This window comes from Passer montanus, unplaced genomic scaffold, assembly GCF_014805655.1.
Source record: "Passer montanus isolate IOZ18808 unplaced genomic scaffold, ASM1480565v1 scaffold10, whole genome shotgun sequence".
In the NCBI taxonomy this organism is placed as follows: Eukaryota; Metazoa; Chordata; class Aves; order Passeriformes; family Passeridae; genus Passer; species Passer montanus.
Window position 1 is genome coordinate 26,261,992 of NW_024356505.1, and position 14,142 is coordinate 26,276,133.

At 41.4% G+C, this 14,142-nt stretch overlaps 1 protein-coding gene across 1 annotated transcript in view; it reads right to left on the bottom strand.

Moving 5' to 3' along the window:
* Positions 1-14,142, bottom strand: part of DNAJC1 (DnaJ heat shock protein family (Hsp40) member C1) — a 165,183-nt gene that overhangs the window by 95,698 nt on the left and 55,343 nt on the right. The window contains exons 4-5 of the mRNA XM_039705591.1: positions 13,475-13,670; positions 9,981-10,469 (exon numbers count right to left, since the gene is read on the bottom strand). Of these exons, the coding sequence (XP_039561525.1) occupies positions 9,981-10,469; positions 13,475-13,670 (685 nt within the window). The remainder of the gene's footprint in view (positions 1-9,980; positions 10,470-13,474; positions 13,671-14,142) is intronic.

Genomic DNA, 14,142 nt, shown 5'->3' on the forward strand with positions numbered 1-14,142 from the left:
GTACAAGTGTCTGAAAGGACAAACTCCCCATGATTGATGAAATTCTTAAGTCAGTAACAGGTTAAGTCTCTATCTCTCCAGCAGACAACTAGTTTCATTTTTATTTCCTTTAAAACAAAACCAAAAGCTCACACAACTGCTTCCTAATTAAGCATCTAGTATTACTCAACCAGGAAACACAAAAGACCGAAAATATTTGCTACATGCAGTAATGCTGCACTCCAGCATGGGTACTCTGTACCATGTGAGAATAAAGGTAAGTCAGCTACAATTAATTTTCAAATACAGTACACAATTTATGTACAAAAGAACTTTGTTTTTTCACCATTGTAAGCTGTAAAAAATAACTGACTGGCTGATCCCCTCAATCTGTACTTCAACTATGAAAGCTCTGTTCTTAACAGACACAAGCCAACATTTGAATTTTTCACTTTGTTTTGAATGTTGCTGGCTTACCTTGGAGTGTGGAAAGGCTACTAAAGTAGAAATAGAAAATTCTGAAGTAGAACAGAAACTACAAGCCACATGAGTTACATGACAGAAGAAATACATTTTATTCAATAGATAGGTAGACTCAGACTGGAAAACACATTTATTTCAAGTTTTTAATCAATTGAAAGAAATGCATTAATTAATATTTTTAATAAATCTTAATAGTAAATGGGAAGAGGCTTCCATGTAGGATTAAATTTTACAGACTTTTTTGTAGAATAACATTTTAGCAGCCATTGTTAGACACAGCATCCAGTAAAGCAATTCATAATATGTCTTAGACTGTCACAAAGTTAAATGGCATACAAACTCTTACTCTCCCATCACAGCATTTATATCCCACAGAAGAACACCAGAGAAATTACTGAGTTTAAAATGGTGATTACTGAATATAAAAACTAGCCTAAATCAGTTTGATAAAATGTAATTAAAACTGATCAATTTGATAAAACAAATTTAGGCTAAATAAATAAATAAAATGTAATAAAGAATTGATCAATCACAATTTAAAAAAATCATTTGCAATAGTTTTAGAGGTAGGTAAAAACAATCATTGTCCCTTAGAGGAGAAGCTATTCAACCCAAATCAGTGCAATAAGCTTTCTCATGTCCTCATCAGCACTGAATGCTTCCTTCAACAAGTGAAAGTACTTAACAGCATTGGAGACAGCAGCATTTCATAACTCCAGCTCATGTGCCAAGACCCCTCTAGCTCTTCCTTCTCTCTTCAGTCATGTAAGGATTGCCAAGTGACTTTCTTTCAACAGCTCCTATGCATCATCTGGTTTCTTCCACAAATTTTCCAGATTAACACTGGTAAGGATCTATCTCATATCTATCAGAGACTGAATATGAACTTTCTACACTTCTCACCCCACTTCTCATTTGATATCAGTAAGAACACTCTGCAAGGCTGCAACCAGGTCATTTAGGAAATCTGCACTTAAGCAAACCCTCAGCTGAGGGCCCAGGAACACACAATCCCACTTTAAACTGTTACTGTAACATATACCACCCATACAACACATTGCCACACACATGAGACTGTGTACAAATCACTTTTAAACAGAGTTAGCAGCATCCAAACAAGACTGACAAACAAACAAAAGAAACCCAGAAACCCCAAATCTCCTCATAACTTAGGGAAACCCAACAATTTTACACTGCAAGGGAAAAAAACAACCAAAAGAGAAGCAAACTTCTAACCTGCACAGCAGCTAGCTAAGCAAAAGCACAAAGACTGAGAAGTAAATCAAAAGCAAAACTGCAGATTTTCATATGCTGCGTGAATTTTGTTAGCCCACTAGGATCTGTGGAAAACCAAAACATTTCAGATATTAAAATGAATAAAAGGAGGAAATTAATGTGTATCAGACCTATTCTTAGAGACAAAATTAACCCCTCTGTTATCACTTATACTCTCATTCTTACTGGCTCAGCTGCACAACAGCACTACAGACTCTGTGTTACGGGCTCTGCTGAGAGCACAAGAAGCACCAAACCAATTAAGGAACATCTTATATGCTGAATTCTCATTTTATTTCTTAAATTTTACCACATACTTAAAGTTAAAATAGCACCACGGATACCTCCAAATATCTCCCTTGAAGCTACAGTTTTCTCTGGATCTGATTAGAGAACCATGTTAATCCTAATTGTAAAATGACTGTAGATGGACCATAAAAGCTTTATCATTCAACAGAATGAAATTAGGGCTGCCTCTATGATTTATTTTTTTTTACTCAGCTTTACAGACAAATATGGTGACTACAATCCACATCAGTCAAGTAGTACAAGGGCCACTGGGATGTTGTTTAGAAAATTCCATTTAGATCAATTCCGTAGCTGAATCAGATACCACCACGGGCACATACCTAGAACTTCAACAAAGGAGATGAATTTTGAACCACCATAAAATGTACAGCCTTTTGTAAGCACTAAAGACCACCAGCACAAGTTACCCACCCTTCTACACTAAGAAAGTGGTCAATCCCTTCAATGAATTACAGATCAAACACAGAAATACCTGGGGAAAAAAAAAAAAACAAACATTTTTTATTTGTGCAATTTGAAGATCAAACTATTATGCATACATCTTTAAAGGATCAGTGAAACAAGAAGTATGGAGAGAAAGAGCTGAAATGTTACTGCTGCTGCAGACAGAAAAAAAAACCCAAAACCAAACCAATTCAAGACTGCTTGTTTTATCCTTTTTACTGCACTTTGAAAACTGTCAGCTCCCTTGGGTTCCCAAGCATAATAATTTCCTACTGCTGCATGTTCTTCTAAACAGCAAGAAAGAAGAAAAAGATAACCTGAAAGAAAGCAGGAAAGTACTACATGAATGAATTGTCAGGAAAAGTTAAGAGTGTCTTTAAAACTACTTAAATTGGTAGATTCCAAAGCACTTTTGTGTCTTGAAAAAAGGAGACAACAATGAAAGAAAAAAAAATTCTTGGACAACATCCAAGCAGAAATTTAATAGGTAACAATGCAGAAAACCCATTTTTATGGAAAATACAAGCTTTACATGTCTGGATGTCTCAATCATTTTTATATGCAACAACACTGAACAAAAAGATAAGGACAGGGCACTTACAGAATAGAATACATAATCTGTCAGCAGTTTACCTGTAAATTCAGCAATTTAAAAAAAATCCCAAAACACACAGAAACCTTACTCTGCACCATCCCCAGTTACAAATGCTGCAGTTATCATCAGCACTTCTCTATAGTGACTCTTACAAGCCATTAAACTACTCAAAATCGAAACAACTTTGTTCTATAAGATCCAAGTGAATAATATCAATGATGACTTCACACAACCTTAATAATTTACATCTTTTGGGACAAGCAGAGTTTCCAGAACTGCTGAAAATCTCAGTTCTATGTATAACTTGCAAGTAACATATTCAGAAAGGAAGTTTTAACCATAAAGGGATGCAAAACTGTGTCCCAGTAACATACTAAGAAAAAACACACAATTACTTTTATGGAATAAACTGACATTACAGCTAAAGCCACCAGAAACAAAACTGGATTTTCTGATGATATTTTTTTTTGAACCAGTACAATGGACTATTACTGCCTCAATGCTGACAGCACATTCATGGACTTAAAAGAAGTACAGTTTCAGGAATTACTAAAATCCCTCAGTGTTTAAATAAAGGTCTGCTACTACTATCACCCAGTTGTGTATTATCAGTTGTGTGTTATGGAAGTTAATTATTTTTGAAAGCTTGGAGCAAGAAAATGGAAACATTTCATCTAACAGAGAACTCTGATGTTGCAATTGACAGTGCATTAAAATCTAATGCCTTCCAATTTAGATCTCCTTAACATATACTTTGAACAAGAAGTAGAAAGCAATCTCAAAACACACTGAGAACATTAGACATGATGTTTAATCACCAGCTGAACAACTTCTCTTTGTCAGAAATGAGTGAGATACCAAGGTGCTACATGGCTCCACGTCATTTCACAGCACACTTTTGAGGGTCACAGTGAACATCTTATTTGCAATAAAATAATCTTACAAATCAAAGCAAGAATAGCTTACAGCTCATAGTTTTGACACAATCATCCGAAGAAGCACTGTTATAATCACATGCAAGTGAAGTTTTGTCTCACTTGATGAAATACTTCCAAAACTTGAAAGACTGAACTACTAGATTTTTGCTGAAACATTTGCAGATGATGCACACTCCATGATTTTAGCAACACTGCACCTACATACATTAACCTCAAAAAGCAGCAGGGAGGAGAACAGTCTGAAGTGGTAGAAGAGCAAGCAAAATACATTTATGGAGAGTGATCCAGCTTGTCATTGGGAAGAACAAACAGACTCTGGGCTACCCCTCCTTATTTCCCTCCTTCTTTGATCTAGTTATGTGCACCTTGCCTGCAAGGAAAGACAAAACTGCATGGGTAGGCTGTGCTTCATGAGGACTTAAGAGTACTCCTTGGACAGATACACAAGAGGGAGAGCTGGTTTTTTCCTACTTGAATGGACCAATCTATGTACTCAAAGTTCCCCAGAAGTTCTATAGGAAAAAATAGTTTAATGTAGATTTTTTTTTTCAAAGCCAGAACTACGGCAGAGCCAGACACTGACAATTTCTGAGACTGCCATTATTTCTGAAAAATAGGCTACTAAGTCTATGTCCAAGAACTTTACTTATACAACATACAAATACACAACTTTTGAACTGTGATGCTGTATGCATTGCATGCCATCAGCCAATGCATTTGCATAAAACAGACACACAGAAACATCTTACTGAGAGATTTCTTCCATCTCCAGACTAGATAATACCATAAAAGCCACAGTTTGTTGTGGTATTCATTCCTTTTCTTACAGAGCAATGCCAAGAGGTAAAATTCAGTGTCAGCAATTTACTAGAAACAATAAAGGTGCAGCTACCTCATACTTTTAGTGCAGCCCAGGAGAGCACGTGTAAATCAAACTGCTTTATTGTACCTACTGACTGCATATGATGAAGCAGTCCTGGAGTGGATGAACAGGATTCCTTTTGGAGAGAACTGAACCACAAGGTGTGAAACCAAGAGCACAAACAGCATGTTTCAACACAAACGGGCATTGAGTTCATGCAGCCAGCCTGGAATTAGTTCAACAACAAGGAAAAAAAAATCCCTGAAATGCAAACAGTATGGACATCAGTTCCACAGCACCAAACATTGCATTCTACAGACACAACCCTGTCAGATCCTGCTACTCAACACAGTACACAACAGCTCATCTGTTCCAGCATTCTTGAAAGAAGCCTATTAGCCCAACACATCCAGCTCATCTGGAGAGGGTGTGGTTTCCCACAGCCATAGAAACTCAACTCCTTGGTTTGTATGTCATGCACTTTCTTGGAGTTGCTAACATACCAAGGTCTCACAGGCTGTCAGACCAAAATCAGGTTCTGTACACACAGTTCTGACTTTGTGCTGCAGCATCATCTACCAACCCCATCATCTTGCAGTGGCTATAATACTCTTAGCTCTCTACAGTAAAGCCCCAGGAACACTTTAGAGCCTAGCTCAATACGTAGCTCACGTGCCATAAGAAAGGCATAAGCCAATACTGAAGAAAATATCCTTCTCAACTTTTTTCAGGTTACACATTTATTCACCATGCTGACCAGCAAGTCCTACTTGTTAACTCTCCCTCAAGAACCAGAGCTCCCAGGGCCTCTTCCAGTAACTCAAAGAGTGCTCAGAGAACCTTTCTGTGTTTGCTTCCCTACAATGCACAGGCCTAGCAGAACCTTCAACACCAACCCCTTCCCTTATGTGATCCCCAGCGGAAGCCAAAGCCTTATGCAGACCTTCCTTGATCCTAACACAACACACGGCTCCACACAGCTCAATTCCAGCAGGACAGCTCAAGCATTCCAATACACCTTCACAAACAACCGTTCCCTAAAAATTTCTTGTTCAGATCCTTTGTACCAAAGAACTGTATCACAAATTTTCAAAAGACATTCCGAGGCTCGTAGTGCCTTCCTGGCTGCAAGCCAAAAAAAGTGGAGGAACAAATAGCTCCCTTGAAGCCATATTAGCAAACTGTAATCAAAAGCATATTTTGGGAAGGAGAGCCACAGGTTCAACTGATGCAAAGTTGATTCATCCTAAGCATGTCATATTCATGAAGGTATCAACTATTAAAAGCTGTAAGAGATGATAACATTAACTTGACCCATTCATTTGTCCACCACACAAGCTTGTATGTGGAAGATCCTCAGATCTTCCTGGAGTTTTTTCAAAAAGTTAACATCACATTTCTATGTTCTCATTCTCAGGTGACTGGTCATCATAGCCTGAGTCTGCATAGCCTCTGGTTTAATTCTGCTGCTTCATCTGAGTTTTTAGATTAATACTATTTGGTCCTGATTCCTTTGTTGGTTTGAAACTGGCTATATTGATGTGATTAATGAAATCATTATTACATCAGATTTGTCAAGAGTTATGATTCTATTTTCTTCAATAACCACTTGGGGGACAGGGAAATGCAACCTTTTCTCAAGCCAAAGATGACATCCCCATCCTGCTAGGTCAAACTTCTTGAAACCAGCAATGTATTATATGAGTCATTTAAGTTAATTACATCATCAATTTAAGAACCACCAAAGAAAGGGAAGGTAGAGCAATTTCCACATGGGTCAGAACAGCAACAGTAACAACATAACAATGCAAGACTTTCTCATGCTATCTTACTATCAGATCTGATAAAAACCCAAATAGATAGATTGTGTCCTTGTATAAAAATCAGATAGTTCTTCATCTAGGTGCTCACCCCCAACACTCGGGGGTTGGACAAGAAGGGACCTTCCAACCTCAACCATTCCATGAGCACTTGTAGATTGCTCAGCCACCCCTCTTTGAAATCAGGAACAAAGGTCAGTTATTTAACAGCCAAGACAGTCACAATCTTACTCTTACTTTGTGATTCCACATTCAGAACCACAACAATTACTTTGCTTAGATCACCCTCTATCTTTGCCACTGATAACAGAAAACACTACAGCAGCTCAAACTTAACACCTTACCCAAGCTGGATGAGTTACCTGACAATGCCAGGAGGCTTCCACAAGGCCCACAAAATGACAAAACACAAAATCCATATTCCTGCAAGCATAGAACAGCAACAAAACAAAACCCTAATCATTTTTCTCCAATTTGAGTGAAAGAACCCGCACAGCAGAGGCGTCACCAAAGCATGTCTGAGAGCTACAGCACTTCCCACAATGCCTTCTGCATCTTGTCAGCTGAGGTCAACATCAGCTTCTGACATCGTGTATGAGTTCAACAATCAGGGCCACAATTCTCCCATCAAAATCTAAGCTGCTTTAATGCCTCAAGGAAGCATTGGAGTCATTCCCTATATTTTTTCAAAACAAAGATGACATGTTTAGAAGAAATCTGGCAGCCCTGATACACCAGTGTTAACAAACACAGTTGAGCATCCATACCTCAGATGTAGAAGTTACATCCTGCATAATGGAGAAGTACTCCCTCTCCAAGAAGTACATGAAGGAAGAAGAGATTATCAGGACATGATACAAGGCAATGAAATAAGAATGGGTGGGAAGAAAAGCAAGCCTTGATGAATGAAAGATAATTAAAAAGTTCACAGGTGTGGCCATAAAGGCTATTGTCACACACACAGTCAACTCCTGTGGACAAGAAAACCACCTGAACTCAGGGAAGGAAACCTCTAGTACCAGAACTACAAAAAGTGAAATTACAGTACTATAGTAAAAAGCATCCCAACTAAAACAATAATGACATAAAAAACGAATAAGCTCCATTAAACCACAGCATTAAAAAATGGCAGAAGACCTGAAGAAATGTGCAAACATCACACTGAGACATTATGGTAAAAGACAGTTTTGTGTTGAGACATCCAGGAGAGGACACAGCACACCTGAGATTTGTGCACTTCCCTTGGTCCTGTCTCAGGACCAATCACCCTTCTCATAACCTGAACAGCAGCAGCTGCCTAGCGAGGCACTGCAGGACAACATTCCCTCAGGATGACACGAGGATCTTGTTGGAAGTTTCAGATATGGGTCAGAGCTGGAGAGGTAAGCAGCAGGAACAAAGGATACAGAGTGAAAGAACCTGTAAATCCACACAGCATTTTCCAATATTAGAGTTTCTTATTGAAGCTCAACTCCCAACACTGCACACTCCATTATTCCACTCACAGGTCTGTTCTGCTGCATGTGTCAAGTATCAGCACTATGTACACTTCCAGTCTTGGCTATAATGACAAGATGAGCGACCACTTTAAACAAAAAAAAAAAAAAAAAAAATTCTGTTTCATTGGTGTTGCACTTCCACCAACTTTTTCTTTGCTCCCACACTGCAAGTGATACAAGTCTGCCATTATGACTAAGGAGTAGAAATGTGAACTAGAAGAATATCTGCTTGTTAAAATTAACATTTTGCTAAACATACAGGGCAAGGTAGAGATTTGGCCCTAGAAGAAAGGACTGTGGAAGATGTTAACAAAGAGTTGCATTCCAGACCTGAACATCACTAACAGAAACAAAGTTTTGCATTCCCACATTATCTAACTCTAACAAAGTCTTTGAGAATTAACACCTAGATTTCTAGGGTCTTGAAAATGAAACATGAATAGCAGTGCTTGCTGTTTTGTACAGATGATCGGGTATTACATAGTATTTAACTGAATGCTTAAGAAGGACTGAAGGAAAGAAAGAGATGAAACAGTCAGAGCAACCACAGCCAGTAGTTTCTAAAGCTGGACACATATATTGCAGGCATCTTCCCTCTCTTTTTAGACATGGCCTTAGTGAAATGCACCTGAAAATACAGTCATTACTCTCAAAATCTACAAGAACTACATCAGAATAAACTTTAAGGTTGACAGGGAAGCCATTTAAATAGGATCAATCCCCAGAATACAGCACTGGAAAGAGAAAGTATCAGGGGCACAGAATGCACTAGGAGACAGAGAAAGAGCAAAATGTATTTTGGGGATTCTGGGTGAAGAAGCAGCATATAAAGAATAGTGTATTTCATTACTGAGAAGAACACTGACTGGAAGAAAGTTAAAAAAGTGGTTAAGATGCATGTAGAGACACTGAGTAAGGTCACCCATAGAGCAGAGCATCGAGAGAAAGAAAGGGCATCACGGGAGCCCAGACACGTGATACAAGCCGAAGATGCCAAGCGGCAGTGAAACCAGCAACCCCATCCAAAATGTACACACGAACCCTGGGATAGAAGCGTTCCTAACAGGAGCTCCTGTCTTGACCACACTGGCATGAAAAATTAACTGAAGCTGCATAATAAATTCTTTAAGATAATGTTAGGTGTTACTTATGAAAGAGAGGTGAAAACCACACACAATAACCAAGATACACGGAAAGCAAACAAATATAACCATCTACAAGCCATTAACACAGCAAAGGGTCAGTCTACCACATGGCAGGAGTGAGAGAAAATATGAGCTGCAACACATGGTGATGCACAATCTTAAGATAAGGACATAGCAGCTATGCAGAAGGAGGGAAAGGTGAGAAACTGCCATACCGACGATATGAATGGGAAGTGTGAAAACCCCAGAAGCTACTTTTGTCTGGCTGTAGATACATTTGGAGAGAATGAGATATGTCCAGAAAAGCAACAGGCAGTAGGAACACACAAAGGTGCGAGAGAGGGAGGGCTGATTTATGGTGGGCAGGAAGGAGAAGCCACAGAGCAGTACCTGAAGCAGAGCAGAGCCCCCGCAGCGGGAGGAGAGAGGCTGCAAAGGGACAGGCGCGCTGCCCCGCTGGGCGGGAGCCGGGCCGGGGGCCGGGGCAGGAGGAGGGTGACAGCGCCAGCCCGGCGGGCGAGGGGCCGGCGGGGCAGCCGCGCTGGGGGCCAGGGACAGCCGCGACCCGCGGGGCCCGCGGCAACGGGCGAGGGCAGGGGGCGGCGGCGGGCGGGCTCGGCCCCTCGCTCACCTGCTGCACCCCCAGGAAGTCGTAGAAGTTCCGCGGCACCTCCTCCACCAGGTCGAAGAGCTCCAGGTCGCCGCTGTCCCAGGCGCGGGCGCGGGGCGCAAGCAGCGCCAGCAGCGCCAGGAGCGGCAGCAGCCGAGGGCGCGGCGCGGGGGCGCTCTCCCCGCCGGGCCAATCGCCGCCTCCGCCGCTCGTGACGTCACGCGCCCCGGCAACCGCCGGCGCTCGCGCAGTGGAGAGGCCGGAGGGGGAAGGGCGCGAGCGGCTCCCGGCGCGAGCTCCGTGCGCGCGGGCGCCCGGCCCCGCCCCGCCCTTCCCCCGTCGCGCGCCCTTCCCGCCGGGAGCAGCGGGAGCGCCGGGACACCCGTGAGGGCACCCGTGAGGGCACCCACAGCGACACTCAAGGGGACAGCTCCGGTCCCTCGCCGCTGCCGCCGTGGCACCCCCGCGGTGCCTGCAATGTCCCCGCGCCCTGAATCGTCTTTCGGTTTTCTGCCTTCAAGAACTCCTAAGGGCGTGTTTGATTCCTGTAACATATTTTAGCCTAAAATCGCTGCACCCTCCTGTTAGTGTCAGCCCGATTTTTAAGGTGTTGTCCCCGAGCCTTTGGTTCTTTCCTAGCTTAAATTAATGTGAAATGTTTCACCTGGGACGCTGGATGAGAAATTAGATGGAAACTTAATGGCCGAACAATACAAATTATCAGCATTAAATCACTTTTCTCTGGCACGGGCAGGCTCCTCAGCACACCCCATCTGCTTCATCTCTCAAAACTAGGTCTGGTTAATAACTCACTCTGGGAATCTTTTTAAGAAAAGAGAGATTCACTCATCTGAAAAATATCCATGAACTAAATTTTAAAAATAGGGTTTGCAATTAAAGAAAAAAAAAAATACCAAATGCCAATCTTATCTGCACCTGAATTTACCTAAGAGGAGCTAGCTACCATTTAGAGAACCACTGTACAGCAGAGTGCTTCCTTGGATACTCCATGGGAATACCAAGATGTGGCTTTAAAATACACTCTGCTCAGTTCTGAGTAAAGAGTTGAACCAACATAACCATTATCAATTTTCCAACTCATAAAGTATAGAATAGTCTTAGGTGTTCTCTACTATTGAAACTGTTCCCCTTTGTATAAACTATTTAAATATTAATTAGATTGATATTTAAACTCATGTTTCCATATCCCATATGTATGCCCACTGGGCTTTTAGGATCACAATTCTGCCTGCGGCTCTGCTTTCTGAAGGGAGTCCTAAACCCATTTGCCAGGAAATTATAATTTAGCCAACAGTGTCTTACACAGACCCTTTTAACTTACCCTTCACAAAAAGGTGCTGTTCATTCTTATAATCTTAAAAAAAGGCTCCTCCCACTTGATCGCAAAGCCAAAATAAAGTCCTTTTTTAGAGAATGACAAAGTAAAGTCATTGGCTAGTTAATTTATCAGCTGCTTTGTTTGGCTGGAGCAACTGAACCTGGTATAGATAAGTTTCTTCCCATGCCCTTACTTTGTTAATCTGTTCTGTTTTGCATGCCAATATCCACAGTATAAATTTGTAGTCCTGTATATTTACATTATCCTTCCTTTCAAGTCTCAAGCTTTATTGCACAAAAATACCACCTTTGGATTCAAAACATTACCTACTCATAAGGTTGTAGAACAGAGTTTAAAAATGCAAAGTATCCTCAGAAACCAGGGGCAAATAAAGAGTTCAATAAGGTAGCATTATTTTATTTTTAAACCAGGTGGGAGATTTTTTAAAATGTGAGATTAGTGATATTTCATTCCCCTTAACAAATACTTCCAAATTCTCCTTTTCTTCTGAATTGTTCTGTATTTTTCATTTCTATTTCCTCTTGCATCATTAGCTTCTAAGCCTCCTTAGTTAAGCTGATGTAGTGCAATGATGAACCTTGAAGAGAAGCACTTGTTATTTTGATCTTATTTTTCGGCATTTGGAATTTGTTATGAAAAATTACTCCTTTCAAAACCAACCTCTGGCTGCTCTTGCTTAAACTGTTAAAAAAGCCTTCAAAAAATCCGATAAAAACAGGTCACTTATTCCATTCTACTGAGACCAGGGAAACCTGTCCTAACACTGATAACAAATTGCAGGTGGCTTGTGGCACCAGTGCTTCTGAGAACACAGCAGACAATGGCTATTTTGAAAGAAACACCTCAGAATTCTTCAGACAAATTATGGCTTCTTTTAGTCAAGAGGAATGTGAATTTGGAAAGAATAATAGGGGGAAAAAGTGCTAATGTTAATGGGATTATGATTATCTAAAATACATATTTAAGAGATCTCTTAATTTAAGTTAGCATAGTTAAATTTTTTCCTTTGGTTTTAACAATGTGAGAAATTGGAAACTCATTTTTATTCTGCTCCTTAAACCATTGGAACAGAAGGCCTAATACTGCACTGAACATTTCCGAAAGGGATTTTTAAGAAATTCTATACTATGAGATTAGTTTAAATGTTTCCATTAAAATTGGTCTGTACTCCAAGCATAAATGCTGAAATTTTGGGAAGAAAATGCTGAAAATACTATTTAAATGCTATAAATGCTTCCATAATAATGAAATCTCCTTCAGTTTTCTTCTTTAAAGTCATGAGAGTAATGAAGAGTACTTCCCCCTTCTCCAGCACTTCAATTAAAGTCACATTAGACCTCTCCAATATAAAAAGAATCAGTTAATATACAAGTCAGTTCTCTCTCTTTCCTTCAGAGAAAGATTTAAAATATAGAACAAACATAATAAAATTCAGCAATGCTTGGCCTCTCTATGAGCCTGTGAGACATCACCGGCAGGTGAGCTGGGAGACTGGTGATGAAGATTTAAATCTCACTATTGCAAACTCTGCCACAAAGGCAGAGGGGAAGGTAAAAGATTACACATGGATTTTTCATCACTGCCTAAAATGACTCCTGCTGGGAAGTATTAGTATTTTTTCCTGTGACTCAGCCATGACATTTAAACCGCTAGAAGATGAGAGAAGAGTTTTTAATCCTGTATGTAGGCTCTGCAGCTGGGCAGATCCTTTAACTGAAGGATATAGAGAGCTGTGAAGGCAGGGATAGCATTTTCTTTCCGTGCCCCAAATTTGACCACTCATGCAGACAGGTGTCACTGAAACAGGTCTACTTGGTCATGAAGCTCTACTTTCCAAAGGGTAAGGGAAAGAAGTGTATACGGAAATAATTTGTTTAAACAAATCTCTGTTCTGACACTAACTGACAGTAGCACCCAAGGCCCAATGCATGAACAAGTTATTATTAGTGTTTCTAACAGCACTGAAAGAGCAACATGTTTTATAAGCCCAGTAGGATTCACACGATCATATTCTGAATCGCTAAAGAGCCTGCGATTTCGGGGTCTCCAATGAAGAGCAGACGTCTGGGGGAAAGAGCTTATTAAGGGACCAGCCCTTTTCTTCCTAAAGATAAAGCCTTATCTGCAGCAATTGAAGAGCCACTGTGGGACAGACTGCGGTGTATCCCGGTTCTCTCTCCCGGCTGGTTGGTGTGGGTGGCTCTGTACGGGCACAGGGTCCCTCTGTCTGCTCACAGAGCCGGCTGAAGGGCTTCCTGCTGCTTCCCACTCCGCGCCTCTGCTCGCTGCTCCTCAGCTGCTCATCCAGCTTCGTGCGCCACGTTGGAAGTCGAATGAGTGAGATGACCCAGCTTTAAAAAAAAAAAAAAAAACAAAAAAAAAAACCCCACAAACACAAAAACAATCCCAAAAACACAACAGAAAGCTACCCGCGCACACGTACGTACATACACACGCGCAGAAAGACTCAGATGTTTCACTGATCCAATTTACAACTCAGCCCACGAACAGCTGCACTCCCACAACCGCGGGGACAGCGAGCCCCGACGAGGCAGCAAGAACAAGGAGGCAGAGCAGGCAGGAAACAGCCCGACTTAAAGCGGCTTTTCCAGTGGACAAAACCCCGCAGTACAACTGGAGCCGGGGAGCCGAGGGCGCTGGCAGCGGGGCCGGGCAGAGGCGGGCAGGGATTGTCTCCCGGCGGGCAGGGATTGTCGCCCCGGAAGGGAAGGCCCTGCGGGGCAGCGCAGCCTGCTCGGAGCGGGGCCGCCGTGCTGCAGCCCACAGGCCGGTGGCCTGGCTATTGCCTTTTTAAGGGATTTT